Genomic DNA, 15,000 nt, shown 5'->3' on the forward strand with positions numbered 1-15,000 from the left:
CGATGATGTTCCTGTAGTCCCGCGAGGCGGTCAGCACGGAGTCCCTGCGGGCGGCGTTGCGGGCGGTCAGCCTCCAGCTCATGGCCGTCTTCTGGACGATGTTGTTGGACTTCACAAACAGGTTGTTCACCTGGCTGTCCAGGTCCACCGGGATGGCGATGGCTCGCCCTTTGGCTGCGGGGGGGAGACATTTGACATAAATTCGCCTCTCGTTTGACATTTTATCCACCTCTTGCCCAAAGATTCGGCGGGGTGAGCAATGAGAGGAGAGTGCATGTTGCATTTGTTTTGTGTTTTGTGTTAAAGGTTATTTTTTTGAGCTGGGGGTCAGTGTATGACAGACCCACTGTTCTATTTCTTGATTTTTATTCAGGGTTCCCACACATTCTGAAACATCACGTTCAAGCACCTTTCAAGCACCTTTCAAGGACTTTCAAGACTCAATTCCCTCAAATTCAAGGACCCAACACAGCATAGTTTGAGACAGAACTAGTTGACGAGCTAAGTAAAACATTTTAGTTTATTTTTTTTGAGAGAGAGAGAGAGAGAGAGAGAGAGAGGGGAATTCAAGCACTTTCAATGACCCATGTCTATTTTCAAAAACTTTCTAGACCTTGATTTTTTTTTCTCTAATTCACAAACTTTCAAGGATTTCAAGGACCCGTGGGAACCCTGTGAAATGGTAAAATGGTAAATGGACTGCACTTATATAGCGCCTTCTTCCAAAGCGCTTTACAACGGCCTCTCATTCACTCATTCACACACACAATCACACACCAATGGCGGCAAGCTACCATGCAAGGGATTGTCATTGGGACATGGGCCGGATTCGAAACCCCACATGTCGACACACTGGCATATGTGTGCACTGTAGGCTACGGCGCTAGACCTCTGCGCCACCCCCCCCAGGCCACAGCCATTTTCATTTTAATTAGTGTTCATTTTTAATTAGTGTTTAATTAATTAACGTTCAGAGTTACGTTCCAGTCAGTCGGCAGCCCTCGCCGTGGGTGTGTTCGCCCTCCGTTCCTCCTTTTATAACGGCGTCAGACACAACGTCACGCTGGCTGGGATCAGAGAGGTGACTTTGGGGGGTTTGAGGGTTATAGGGACGTGCTTTGGCTCAGGAGGTAGAGGCTGGTGGAGGTAGAGGCTGGTGGAGGTAGAGGCTGGTGGAGGTAGAGGCTGTGGTTCAGGAGGTAGAGGCTGGTGGAGGTAGAGGCTGGTGGAGGTAGAGGCTGGTGGAGGTAGAGGCTGGTGGAGGTAGAGGCTGTGGTTCAGGAGGTAGAGGCTGGTGGAGGTAGAGGCTGGTGGAGGTAGAGGCTGGTGGAGGTAGAGGCTGTGGCTCAGGAGGTAGAGGCTGGTGGAGGTAGAGGCTGTGGCTCAGGAGGTAGAGGCTGGTGGAGGTAGAGGCTGTGGAGGTAGAGGGCTGTGGCTCAGGAGGTAGAGGCTGGTGGAGGTAGAGGCTGTGGCTCAGGAGGTAGAGGCTGGTGGAGGTAGAGGCTGTGGCTCAGGAGGTAGAGCCGGCCATCTAATGATCGCAAGGTCGGCGACGGTTCGATCCCCGGCTCCTCCTGCCCACGTGTCGAGGTGTCCCTGGGCAAGACACGGAACCCCAAATTGTTCCCGATGAGCGGGCCGGATGAGGCGCCTTGCGTGGTAGCTTGCCGCCATCGGTGTGTGAATGTGTGTGTGAATGGGTGAATGAGAGGGCCGTTGTAAAGCGCTTTGGAATAAGGCGCTATATAAGTGCAGTCCATGCTGTTAACACTCCATGAAATTTCAGGACCCTCCTTTCATGACATTTCCTAGATATGCGCATTCTACCACCCAGTATCCTTACATTTAAAAAAAATCACATCAGGATAAGCTAGTATAAAGCTATTTAGCAGTTTTTTTCTGTGTAGGAGGCAGGCTAATTTACAAGACGCGCCACCAACTAGTGGACTTTGTGTGTAAGCAGCAGCTTCCGAATTCTAAAGACTAAAAGTAGGTGGAATAGGCCCGGCTGTCCTATAGTGATAGGGGCTTTTCAGCCGCAGCCCCGTCCCTCTGGAACGCCCTCCCCGACCACATGAGACAGGCCAACACCCTGCCAACATTTAAACAGGCCCTCAAAACCCACCTCTTCAAGCTTGCCTGCACCAGTTAACCCTCTCCCCCTCCCCTTCCCATGTGTCCCCAGCACTACCTTAATTAGGGCCGTATACTTTCTTCTATTTACCTTTTGTTTCTTTTTATTATTACTACCCGATCTTTTTAGTTTGTAAAGGCGTCTTTGAGTGTCTAGAAAAGCGCCATATAAGTCTAATGTATTAGTTTATTATTATTATTATTATTATAGTGTTAACAGTGGATGTGGTCCTATAGTGTTAACAGTGGATGTGGTCCTATAGTGTTAACAGCGGATGTGGTCCTATAGTGTTAACAGTGGATGTGGTCCTATACGTAGTGTTAACAGCGGGTGTGGTCCTCCTTACCCACGTCAGACAGCACCTTGATGCAGCCCTCCACAGAGCCCTTCTGGACCGGGCTGAGCCAGGTGCAGTGGTAGACCCGGAACACCGCCTGCAACTGCTGCACGAACACGGGCTGTCTGGTCTGGGAGGAGGTCAGGGAGAGGTAGATAGGAGGGGGGGTAGAGGTAAAGGGAGGGGGAGAGGGAGAGATAGAGGGAAGGATAGAGGGAGAGATAGAGGGAGAGATAGAGGGAGAGGGAGAGGGAGAAGGAGAGGTAGAGATAGAGATAGAGGGAGAGGGAGAGTGGAGAGTGGAGAGGGAGTTGGGAGGGGAAGGGGAGAGGTAGAGATAGAGGGAGGGGGAGGGTGGAGAGGGTAATTCTGTGGTTAATACTTGGGACTCGCAGAACTTATTTGTGCTCCGAGTCCCCACTCACACTGACGCGTCACGCACTCCAAACAACCCCTCCACCAACAACACCACCGCTGGTAAACAATGGGGGAACATTCTGGATGTGAAATCTCTTGGCTGTGGGCTCACATCCTGTTACCACACACACACACACACACACACACACACACACACACACACACACACACACACACACACACACACACACACACAGACACACACACATACACACGGATACACACACGCACACACACACACACACACACACACACACACACACACACGCACGCACGCACACACACACACACACACACACGCACGCACACACACACACACACACACACACACATACACACACACGCACAGACAGACAGACACACACACACACACGGATACATACACACACGCTCACGGATACACACACATACACACACGGATACATACACACACACACGGATACACACGCACGTGCACACACAGTAGGGTAGAGTATTGACAGTGTGACAACACCTGGAGTCAGGCCAGCATGGCAACTGGCAGCTCAGCGGCGGTTTGCTTTCCCATGTGAAACAGCCCCCCTCCTGCATCACAGACCTCACTGTGAGCCAACTCCCTGCATGGGACCCGTTAATCACTTACAACACCGGTGGACGCAATCACCAAGTGTTAGATTGTGTTATTATTAAACATAGAGAGACAATAGTACGTATGTACGCTGGTTAAATATGCTGTAGAGGTACTGTACATACAGTACTACTCGTTCACACACACATACGTTCACACACGTTCACACGTAGATACGTTCACACACACACACACACACACACACGCACAGGACACAGACATGCAGGACATACACACACAGGACACACACACGCAGGACACACACACGCAGGACACACACACACAGGACACACACACACAGGCAGGAGACAAACACACACACGCAGGACGGACACACATACACACACACAGGACACACAGGACACACACACACGCACACACACACACACACACACACATCCAAACCCCATTAGAAACAAGTCATGTGCAGTCTCCCCACTCTAATAAACTTATATTAAATACCTCTGGCACTTTCCCCAAAACTGAGGTCTGCAGCAGTAGGATAAAAGCAGTAGAAAGGTTAAAGGTCAGTGAACATATTCAGCAGCAGCAGCAGCCACGACACATCATGACTGGACTGGCTCGGTCAGCCTGACGTCTCTCACTACTGTCACTATTACATTCACTTCTGTTTTTATTTTACCGTTTAGATTCTAGGAATAACGACGGTTTCCAAGGATCTACGTCAACGGGTGAGATCGATGGGGGAAATGTACAAAGGAGGGACCTAGGGGAATAAAGGATGGGCTGTACTGTGCTCTCTTTCCCTCCCTCCCTCCCTCCCTCACTCCCCCTATCCCTCTCTCTCATGCTTTCAAACCGTGAAACAAACATTTCTCCCTGGTGACTGACATACTATGATGAGTAAGACTGTAGCTCAATTGTTTTGGAATCAGTATGAATCATTTAAAAGGCTTCGTGGAAGGGAGGGAGGGAGGGAGGGAGGGAGGGGGGGTCCTGATATGTTCGAGAAACGGAGGATGTAGGATTACACAACGTGGCTTAAAGCATTTCAGGTGTCTGTATACCATCCATACTTACAGTACCTTGAGGAACACTGTTCCCCTCAGGTGCCAGAGCTCTTACACCATTTTCCTTTTTTGAATACGATTTTATCTTTTGTATTTCTGTTCTGTTTTTGTTTGATTTGCTCTCTTTCTTTTCTGTTTACAGTGTCCTTGAGTTGTCCTTGAGAAAGGCGCATTTAAATTAAATTAAATGTATTATTATTATTATTATTATAGAACAAACACGCTCTGTGATGAGAGGATTGGGGGGGGGTCAGAGGTCATATGAACTACATGGGAGTCACATGACACACAAGGGCCCCTGACTAAACCATCCACCATCTGCCTGCTCTGATCTATTACCCATGAGGCACTGCTCCTGTTCCAGGAAAGACCGGGGATTTCGGACCAGTCCTGGTGTTATTGTGTTGTAATTGATCTATTCCCTATCTCCTATTTCTTGTTTGATTGTGTTGTATTTGATCTATTCATTTTCATGTTCTTTTTTTTTTTTTAAACATACTATTATTTTTATGTTCAGCATTTGGAGTTGCATTCGATGTATGACTTGTGCTAGACAAAATAAAGTTGGATTGAGTGATTGATCCCGCCACTCTGTGGAATTAAAACTGAAAAGCAGCGGTACAGGACTTGAAAGACCACGCTGTGAGACGGATTATGAATATGTCATCAAGACAATGTGCGGGATTCATTAGATAGATGGATAGACGATGTTGGGCACGGCGCTGTGTGTGAGGATCGATGGCCACAGATCAGTCACACACACACACACACACACACACACGCACACACACGCACACACACACACACACACACACACACACACACACACACCACACACAACTAATCCTTCCTTTTCTCCCTCTTTGAACTGCTTCAACTGCAGAGGCTTCAAACGGGCATCGAGACGAGACGCCGTCGCCGCGTCGGTTGCCAACGGTTACCTGCAGGCTGGTGCTCTGGTCGGAGAAGGGCGAGCTGAAGAACGTGGTCACGATGCTCATGACCGTCTCCGTCACATAGCGCTCCAGGACCGTGTCGGCGTGCTTGCGGTCGCTTGTGTTGTTGCACACCTTGCGAGGATCACAACAAGGACAAGGACAAGGTCACCTTTTTAAAAAACTCATTAGTAGGAGAAAGGAAATCATCATCAATTAAAAATCTATTATTTACAATCGGGGGGGGGAGGAAAGGTCAATAGGGACACATTATCGCCGTTTCCAAAAATGAATGAATTGTTTCCACCCCACCCTGCATATGTCAACCAGGAAGTTCTCAAACAGTTTCCACATGTGGTTGCTGGTGTAGATCTCCTTCATCTCCACCTCCGTGTCCACGTAGCAGTGGTTCAGGAAGTTGATGTAGGCGATCTTGATCTGGAGGGGGCAGGAGAAACGTACGTTAGAACCCTGCTCTAGGCTGGGCCCGCTGGGCTGGTCAGATCTGGGCTGGGCTGGTCTGGTCAGATCTGGGCTGGTCTGGGCTAGACTGGGCTGGCCTGGGCTGGTCAGGTCTGGTCTGGTCTGGGCTAGACTGGTCTGGTCAGGTCTGGTCTGGTCTGGGCTAGACTAGGCTGGGCTGGGCTAGACTGGTCTGGTCTGGGCTAGTCTGGTCAGATCTGGGCTAGACTGATCTGGTCTGGGCTGGTCTGGTCTGGTCTGGGCTAGCATCTGGTCGTTCAAATCATACAACGTCGTGCGATCCATACGACCCGGTCTCTGCACCGTCCCTGACCCGTCTGTGTTACCACGACAACCCCCGCGACAACCACACCACACCACCTCACCACACGCACTCCCCCCCACACCCACACCGCCTCACCTCGGGGATGCAGTCCTCGTGCGTGACCACGCGGACGATGTCGTCCAGGGGCAGCAGGGAGTTGCACTTGATCTCGGTGTAGACGTTCTTGCCCTCCGTGCAGACGGCCAGCAGCTCCACCAGGTGGATGTGGTACATCAGGGGGCTGTTCTCGTCCATGCGGTCCCGCTCCGACCGCATCATCTGGACCAGCGTCTGGAAGGAGGCGCGGTCGTTGTAGAACACCAGGACGTCCTCGCCCGCGTTCACCAGCTAGGGGGGGGGGGAGAGAGAGGGAGAGATGGGGAGAGAGAGGGAGAGAGGGAGAGAGATGGGGAGGGAGAGGGAGAGAGATGGGGAGGGAGAGAGAGAGAGATGGGGAGATGGGGAGAGAGATGGAGAGAGAGATGGGGGAGAGAGAGAGAGAGAGAGAGAGAGAGAGAGAGGGAGAGAGATGGGGAGAGAGAGAGAGAGAGATGGAGAGATGGGGAGGGAGACAGAGAGAGAGAGAGAGATGGGGAGGGAGGGAGAGAGAGAGAGATGGACAGAGAGAGAAAGAGAGAGACAGTCAAACATAGTCATAGTCTATGATTTCATACGATCGGGTGGTTAAAACATAACGATGCGGGACAGTCAGTCATGTCATTGGCTAGTTGGATACAACGTTACGATACTCTGATGAAATGGAGCACTTCGAGCTGCAATGTTTGCAGGAAAAGTGCTATACAAATAAAAAGTTATTATTATTATTATTATTATATTATATCTGCGCATGATGATACTGTGGGGACTGTAGTTCCATATGATTGGATAAAGCTGGGATGGATGGGAAAGTGACAGCCTAAATCGGCCAATGAGACAGCAGTCTGAGGAGGAGGAGGAGGAGGAGGAGGAGGAGGAGGAGGAGGAGGACGGACCTCAGCCATGACGATGTCCTGACACTTCTTGATGAACTTGCTCTCGGCCTTGACGATGGTCTGCAGGAACTTGAGGTACTGGACGTTGCGTCCGTGCGTCTCGATGCAGTGGACAAAGTGTTGCACCACGCGCTCGTTGATCTCACTGCACAGCTGGAAGTTGTTCATGAAGATGTGCTGCATGGTGACCGCCTCTAGGATCTGAGAGAGAGAGAGAGAGGGAGAGGGAGAGAGAGGGGGAGGGGGGGGAGAGAGAGAGAGAGACAGAGAGAGAAAGAGAGAGAGATAGAGAGAGAGACACAGAGAGAGAGAGACAGAGAGAGAGACAGAGAGAGAGACAGATACAGAGAGAGAGACAGATACAGAGAGAGAGACAGAGAGAGAGAGACAGATACAGATACAGAGAGAGAGACAGAGAGAGAGAGATAGATACAGAAAGAGAGACAGAGAGAGAGAGAGACACACAGAGACAGAGAGAGACAGATACAGAGAGAGAGACAGAGAGAGAGAGAGAGAGAGATAGATACAGAGAGAGATAGAGAGAGAAAGAGAAACAGAGAGAAAGATTGATTGTATTTTAGGATCTTTGTAAAAACAGCGTTAGGGTTGGTAAACACAGCGGGTCAGGACAGTGTTCTGGTGGGTCAGGGTCAATAGAGACAGCGGGTCAGGACAGTGTTCTGGTGGGTGGTGGGTCTGGGTGGGTCAGTGTTCTGGTGGGTGGTGGGTCTGGGTGGGTCAGTGTTCTGGTGGGTGGTGGGTCTGGGTGGGTCAGTGTTCTGGTGGGCCGTGGGTCTGGGTGGGTCAGTGTTCTGGTGGGCCGTGGGTCTGGGTGGGACAGTGTTCTGGTGGGTCGTGGGTCTGGGTGGGTCAGTGTTCTGGTGGGCCGGCGGGTCTGGGTGGGTCAGTGTTCTGGTGGGTGGTGGGTCTGGGTGGGTCAGTGTTCTGGTGGGCCGGCGGGTCTGGGTGGGTCAGTGTTCTGGTGGGTGGTGGGTCTGGGTGGGTCAGTGTTCTGGTGGGTGGTGGGTCTGGGTGGGTCAGTGTTCTGGTGGGCCGGCGGTGGGTCCAGCTCACCCCTGGGTTGAGGAACAGGTTGATGTGTTTGTGCAGCAGCGCCTGGTTCTGCTGGTTCCCCGCGCAGAAGTTCTGCAGGAACTGGTGGGCCAGCTTCATGATCTCCTGCATGCGGACGTCCTCTCCCTGGAACACACACAGGGGATGAAGGAAACACACACACACACACACACACACACATACAGACACACACACAAATACAGACACACACACACACACACAAATACTGACAGGCACACACGCACACACGCAAACACACAGACACACTCTCACACACACTCACTCTCACTCACACACTCACACACACTCACACACACCTACACTCACACACTCTCACACACTTTCTCACACACTTTCTCACACACACTCTCACACACACTCACACACTCTCACACACTCTCACTTACACACACTCTCACACACACACACACTCTCACTCACACACACTCACACACACTCACACACCCCCCCCCCCCACACACACTCTCACACACTTTCTCACACACTCTCTCACACACTCTCACACACACTCTCTCACACACTCTCTCACACACACACACACACCTACACCCACTCACTCACACACACTCACTCACACACTCACACACACACACTCTCACACTCTCACACACTTTCTCACACACTTTCTCACACACACTCACACACTCTCACTCACCCCCCCCCCCCCCACACTCACACCCCCCCCCCACACCTCACACACAACCCCCCCCCCCCCCCCCCCCCCCACCGAGGTACCTTCTCGTAGGGGATCTGCAGCAGCTCCAGCACCACGGCGTGCGCCCCCATGTTCCTCAGCAGCCTCTGCTGCTGCTTCTTGCTCTTCCTGCCCGACAGCCCCTCCTGCACACACAGCCGGCTGAGCCGCAGCAGGATCTGACAACACGCACGGACTCGTCATTTCACTTCATTTACATTACATTGACATCTTTGGCATTTAGCCAACGCCAGACGCCTTATTCCAAAGCGACTTAACAATCGATACATTTGACTAAGCAAGCGAACCATCAATCCACCACCCGTCGTAGCAGGAAGAGTAATCCAGCTCAGGCCCGGGGGCCATTGGCAGTCTCCGTGATCGAAGGAAAGGAAACTCGCATTTGTATAGCTGCTGCAGCTCAAAGCGTTGCAGCTCAAAAGTGCTTTAACATACAGTACATGACAGAAACACATAAACTATACAGAAGGTACAACGATGGAGTCTTCCCCCCCCCCTCCCCCGCCCCCCCATAGAGAAAGAGTCTAAGAGAGAGTCTAGACGACCCCTAAACTACTGTACATCCACTATGGCCGGGATGGACTGTAACCGTAACACAAGTTGAAGATGTGTGCGTGTGTGAGTGAGAGTGTGAGAGTGTGTGAGTGTGTGAGTGTGAGAGTGTGAAAGTGTGAGAGTGTGAGAGTGTGAGAGTGTGAGAGTGTGAGAGTGTGAGAGTGTGTGAGTGTGAGTGAAAGTGAGAGTGTGTGAGTGTGAGTGTGAGAGTGTGAGAGTGTGTGAGTGTGAGTGTGAGTGTGAGTGTGAGTGTGAGAGTGTGAGTGTGAGTGTGAGTGTGAGAGTGTGAGAGTGTGAGAGTGTGAGAGTGTGAGAGTGTGAGAGTGTGAGAGTGTGAGAGTGTGTGAGTGTGAGTGAAAGTGAGAGTGTGTGAGTGTGAGTGTGAGAGTGTGAGAGTGTGTGAGTGTGAGTGTGAGAGTGTGAGAGTGTGAGTGTGAGTGTGAGTGTGAGAGTGTGAGTGTGAGAGTGTGAGAGTGTGTGAGTGTGAGTGAAAGTGAGAGTGTGTGAGTGTGTGAGTGTGTATGTGAGTGTGAGAGTGTGTGAGAGAGTGTGTGTGAGTGTGTGTGAGAGTTTGTCTGTGTTTCTGTGTGTTTGCGTGTGTGCGTGTGCCTGTCTGTATTTGTGTGCGTTTGATTCTTGATTTCAAGACGATGTGTTGAGTTCACCTCCTTCACCACCCTGTAGTTGTAGCTGCTGGTGCTCTCTGGTTTCTTTGGTTTGTCTGAGCCGCCGGCGCCGGAGTCGCCCTGCGAGACCGGGGAGGGAAAACAACCTTCTTAACACTAGAACAGCCGTGGGTGGGGTCATTTGACCCTGTGAGTACACAAAAAATGTATATCTTTGCACTCTATCAAATTTCAGGACCCTCCTTTCATGACTTTTCCTAGATATGTGCGTTCTACCACCCGGTATCCTTACATTTTCTAAATCACAATCAGGATAAGCTAGTGTAAAGCTATTTTGCCGTTTTTCTGTGTAGGAGGCAGGCTAATTTACAAGCTGCGCCAACTAGTGGTCGTTGTGTGTAAATAGCAGCTTCCCATTGTAAAGACTATGGTCATTTGGACCCCCCAAGGCGGCTCTTATAGTACTTAAAACAGGCACGGCTGTCCTAGTGTTAAGCATCTCTGCCACCAAAGGACAGACAGACAACAAAAGCTCTTCTGAGGCATAATATAATACAACGTGGCCGCTCATCATCATGGGCTAACTCTGGGTCTGGGTGACGGAGGCCTTCCGGTACCTTCTTGTGGTCAGACTCTGCGGCCCCCTCCCCGGCGTCCATGCCCTCGTCCGGGCCCTGCCTCTTGTAGACCCACAGCTCCGACTTCTCCACGATGGAGCGCAGCTGGTCCAGGTCCGACTTGATCTGCTTGTAGTTCTCCACGTCCTGACTGGTCACCAGCAACTGGACCTGGAGGCATGGAGGAACCAGTACAATGGGTTATTACTGGGCCTGGAGACATGGAACCAGCACAATGGGTTATCACTGGGCCTGGAGTTTTTCCTGGAGGTCACATGGACAAGAACAACTCCTGGCCCTAGTTATATTGATAGCTGAGGTTAAAATATGACGCATTATTTATAATTACTGTATGACGAAGTAATATCGATCTATAGTACCGCGCTCACAGTATAACTGTCGTCCAAACTGGTTCGTATGATAAATGATATATGATATAACAGTATGCCATTTAGCAGACATGTTTATCCAACTGACTGACAATACAGTGAGTGCACAATTTTGTACATCATTTTGTGTATCATTTTTTTCTATGTACTGTGCAGTGTTGTCCCAGAGGGAATGTGTGTGCTGTATCAGAATCAGAATCAGAATGTTATTCCATCTCGATTAAAATTCTTTGGCTTTGGTTCCTCAATATTGACATTGGCAGCATTTAGATACAAAAAACACTACAATAACACGATAATAATGAAGTAACGGTAAGTTAAGTCAAAAAAGTAGCTTTACATTGATAAAGTACTGATGTGTGTACCTGTTTGAAGGCCTGCAGGACCTCCTGCCTCTGGCTGAAGTGTCTGAAGAGCAGGTGGAGGGCGCGGGACACCAGGGGGGGGTAGTCATGCATGGTCAGGTGGAGCAGCACCCTCAGGAACGTACGGCCGCCGTGGTCGTCCAGGTCCAACGGGGTGTTCTCCTCACTGTGGGGGCGGCACACAGACACACGCGCACACACATACAGACACACACGCGCGCGCACACACACACACACACACACACACACACACACACATCACGACACAGACAGACACAAACAGACAGAGAAACACACACACACATAACGACACAGACAGACACAAACAGACAGACAGACAGAGACACACACACACACACACACACACACACAGACACAGACACAGACACAGACACAGACACACACACACACACACACACACACGATCAGTTACTTCTCCCAACACAACAAGTGCTGCTACAGGTCTCTGCAGGATTAAAGACTGTTACCTTCCACCAAATATCCCCTCCGCCTGCTCCTCTATGTGCTCAAAGTCCAGCGCTCCTGGTGGTGACAGATGACAGTGGTATGTTGAGGTCACAGCCAGACACAGACAGATCGGACACACAGTAAGTGATGGTGGGAGATTTTTTTTCATTACATTCTGTTAATCCTCCCTCACCTGGCATGTTGTTGGGTGCGTCGGGCGCGCCGGTGATAGTCAGCTCACTCTGGGAGTTACTCTCGTCAAACTCCCTCTTGAAGATACACAGCAGGCAGGAGATCCTGTAGTCCAGACGCACGTTCAGGATGAACTACGGGACAAACAGGAAGGAAGAACAATGTCGCATGATGAACGGTGAACGGTGGACGGTGCAGGTGTGTTTGGCTATGTGTGTCTGTCTCTCTATCCGTCCGTCCATCCGCCGGGTCCGTAAATCTGTCTGTCTGTCTGTATATCTGTCTGTATGTCAGTCTGTCTGTCTGTATATTTGTCTGTATATCAGTCTGTATATCAGTCTGTCTGTCTATCCGTCTGTCTATCCGTCTTGTCTATCCGTCTGGCTATCCGTCTGTCTATCCATCTGTCTGTCTGTCTATCCGTATATCTGTCTGTCTGTCTGTCTGTCTATCCGTATATCTGTCTGTATGTCCGTCTGTCCGTTTGTCCGTCTGTCCGTCTGTCTGTCCTGGACCCCTTACCTGTAGGATCTCGATGATCTTCAGCTTGGTGTCCATGACCAGGATGTCCTGCTTCTCGGGCTCCGTCTGGGTCTTGACGGTGTCTCCGTTGGGGGGGTTGATGGGGGTGGTGGGCAGGAAGCCCCCCCCTCTCAGGACCACCTGGGTCATCAACTCACCAACCCCGTGGATGGACCTCATCACATTACTGCCTGGAGACACACACACACAGACAGACACACACACATACACACAGACACAGACACAGACACACACACAGACACACACACAGACACAGACACAGACACAGAAACACAGACACAGACACAGACACAGACACACACAAACACCGCACACACACCACACACACACCACACACACCACACACACACAGACACACAGAAACACACACACTTCAAATCACTGTCACTGGCAGCAGAAGATTTAGTCCTTAACAGGGTGGATGACGGCAGGTGTGTGTGTGTGTGTGTGTGTGTGTGTCCTACCTTTGGTCTCGTCTCCCTTCTCCAGCTTGGTGGGGAAGATGGTGCTGACGTGGACACAGTCCAGGATGGCCAGCAGGATCTTGGTCAGTCGCAGCAGGTCGCTGAAGTTGTAGAAGCCAAAGTAGATGAGGTTCCTGGCTAGGTTCACCACCTGTAGACGGACAGAGGCCGACAGAAGGGGGAGAGACCGGAGCAAGTGCTGCTTAGTATCTGCCTGAAATCATACCGATCGATTTGACCAATTGGAAGTGAGTAGAAGTCTCTGATTGGACAGAGGGAGTCCAATATCATGTACAAAATCCTCCTTCTCACCTACAAATCCCTCCATGCCTGCGCCCCCACCTGCTCCGCCAACATACCCCCCCCTCACCCGCACCAACCTACGGACCTTCGGGGACAGAGCCTTCAGTGTGGCAGCACCCACCCGTTGGAACTCTCTCCCCACAGTGATCCGCAACGCCCCTACCCTGGACACCTTCAACGCCCCTACCCTGGACACCTTCAACGCCCCTACCCTGGACACCTTCAAATCAGCCCTCAAAACCCACCTGTTCACCAAGGCCTTTGGCCCCTGGTTTAGTTTTGTCACTGTCACTGTCTCTGTGTTTTCTGTTCTGTCTGTCTGACTTTCTGTCTGTAAAATCTGTAAAGCGTCCTTGGGTTTGTGAAAGGCGCTATATAAAACCAAGATAAGATTATTATTATTATTATGAATAGGAGCCGAGTGTTGTGGTGACTCGGGGGGGGGGCTTCCGGAAGGAGGACTGACCTCGAAGGTGAGCTTGTTCTTCTCCTTGTCAGCGAAGGGGAAGCTCTGACACACCACGTCCCTCAGGTAGTTCTCCACAAACTCCATGGTCTGGCAGAAACGCTCCTTGATCTCGTCCTTGGACGTGCCGTCGTTGTCGTAGCTATAATACATATAATAATAATATTAATAATATTTATAATATATGCCATTTAGCTGATGCTTTTATCCAAAGCGACTTACATTGCAGTGAGTGCACACATAAATGTTTCAGTATATATTAGGGGTGGGCATCAATGATCGACGATCGATAATTGATCGATAAGGATCTTGGTCGATCACAACATATGTTGCTCGATAATCATTAATACATTTTTATTTTTTATTTTTTATAATAATAATAATAATGGAAATTAGTTTGTCCACGTGTCACCAGATTGCGTTCGTCTCTCACCCCTGAACATGTTAACATGATCATCTTTCTGGACAAGAACCAGTAGGCCTGCCGCCTACAGTCTCTCGCTGGAGTTTAAATGTAAGTTAAGCTGGACGCTCTTAAGGACACTAACGTTTTCAGTCATCCTCCTATTTGTGAGTAACTGGTTTTTTACTGCTCCTATGGTGAGTTACTTATTTTCTATATTTTTATTTATAACGTAAAATGTGTTTTTAAGTTAAACAATTTAGGCTACTCACTGCCTTGTTTAAGAGGATTGTTATCTGACTGTAGTGTCTAGTTTGAATGTGAATGAATGAATGTGTGCAATAGCAACACAAATCAAGTTTTTTCCTCAAGGAAAAAAAAAAGCGTTTTTTTTTTTCATGAAAAAAAAGCGTAGCAATTAATAGATAATTGATCGTTAATTCTTGCAATTATCGAAAAACTAATTTTGATCGTTTGCCCAGCCCTAGATATGGTCCCAGCAGGAATCGAACCCATAATCTAAGCGTTGTTAGCGCCCATGCTCTGCCAACTGAGCCAT

General features: G+C 50.0%; 1 protein-coding gene across 1 annotated transcript in view; it reads right to left on the bottom strand.

The window, feature by feature from the left end:
- The window catches only part of LOC308173499 (inositol 1,4,5-trisphosphate-gated calcium channel ITPR1-like), a 135,592-nt gene that overhangs the window by 64,003 nt on the left and 56,589 nt on the right, over positions 1 to 15,000 (bottom strand). The window contains 16 exon segments of the mRNA XM_080548529.1: positions 1 to 174; positions 2,481 to 2,601; positions 5,468 to 5,596; positions 5,774 to 5,899; positions 6,345 to 6,596; positions 7,241 to 7,441; positions 8,315 to 8,440; positions 9,071 to 9,208; positions 10,271 to 10,351; positions 10,849 to 11,019; positions 11,603 to 11,768; positions 12,091 to 12,145; positions 12,264 to 12,396; positions 12,785 to 12,975; positions 13,270 to 13,420; positions 14,039 to 14,180. The exon segment at positions 1 to 174 is cut by the window's left edge and continues 11 nt beyond it. Coding sequence (XP_080404655.1) covers positions 1 to 174; positions 2,481 to 2,601; positions 5,468 to 5,596; positions 5,774 to 5,899; positions 6,345 to 6,596; positions 7,241 to 7,441; positions 8,315 to 8,440; positions 9,071 to 9,208; positions 10,271 to 10,351; positions 10,849 to 11,019; positions 11,603 to 11,768; positions 12,091 to 12,145; positions 12,264 to 12,396; positions 12,785 to 12,975; positions 13,270 to 13,420; positions 14,039 to 14,180 — 2,357 coding nt within the window.

This window comes from Nansenia antarctica (assembly GCF_963989245.1).
Source record: "Nansenia antarctica genome assembly, chromosome: 18".
NCBI classification, from domain to species: Eukaryota; Metazoa; Chordata; class Actinopteri; order Argentiniformes; family Microstomatidae; genus Nansenia; species Nansenia antarctica.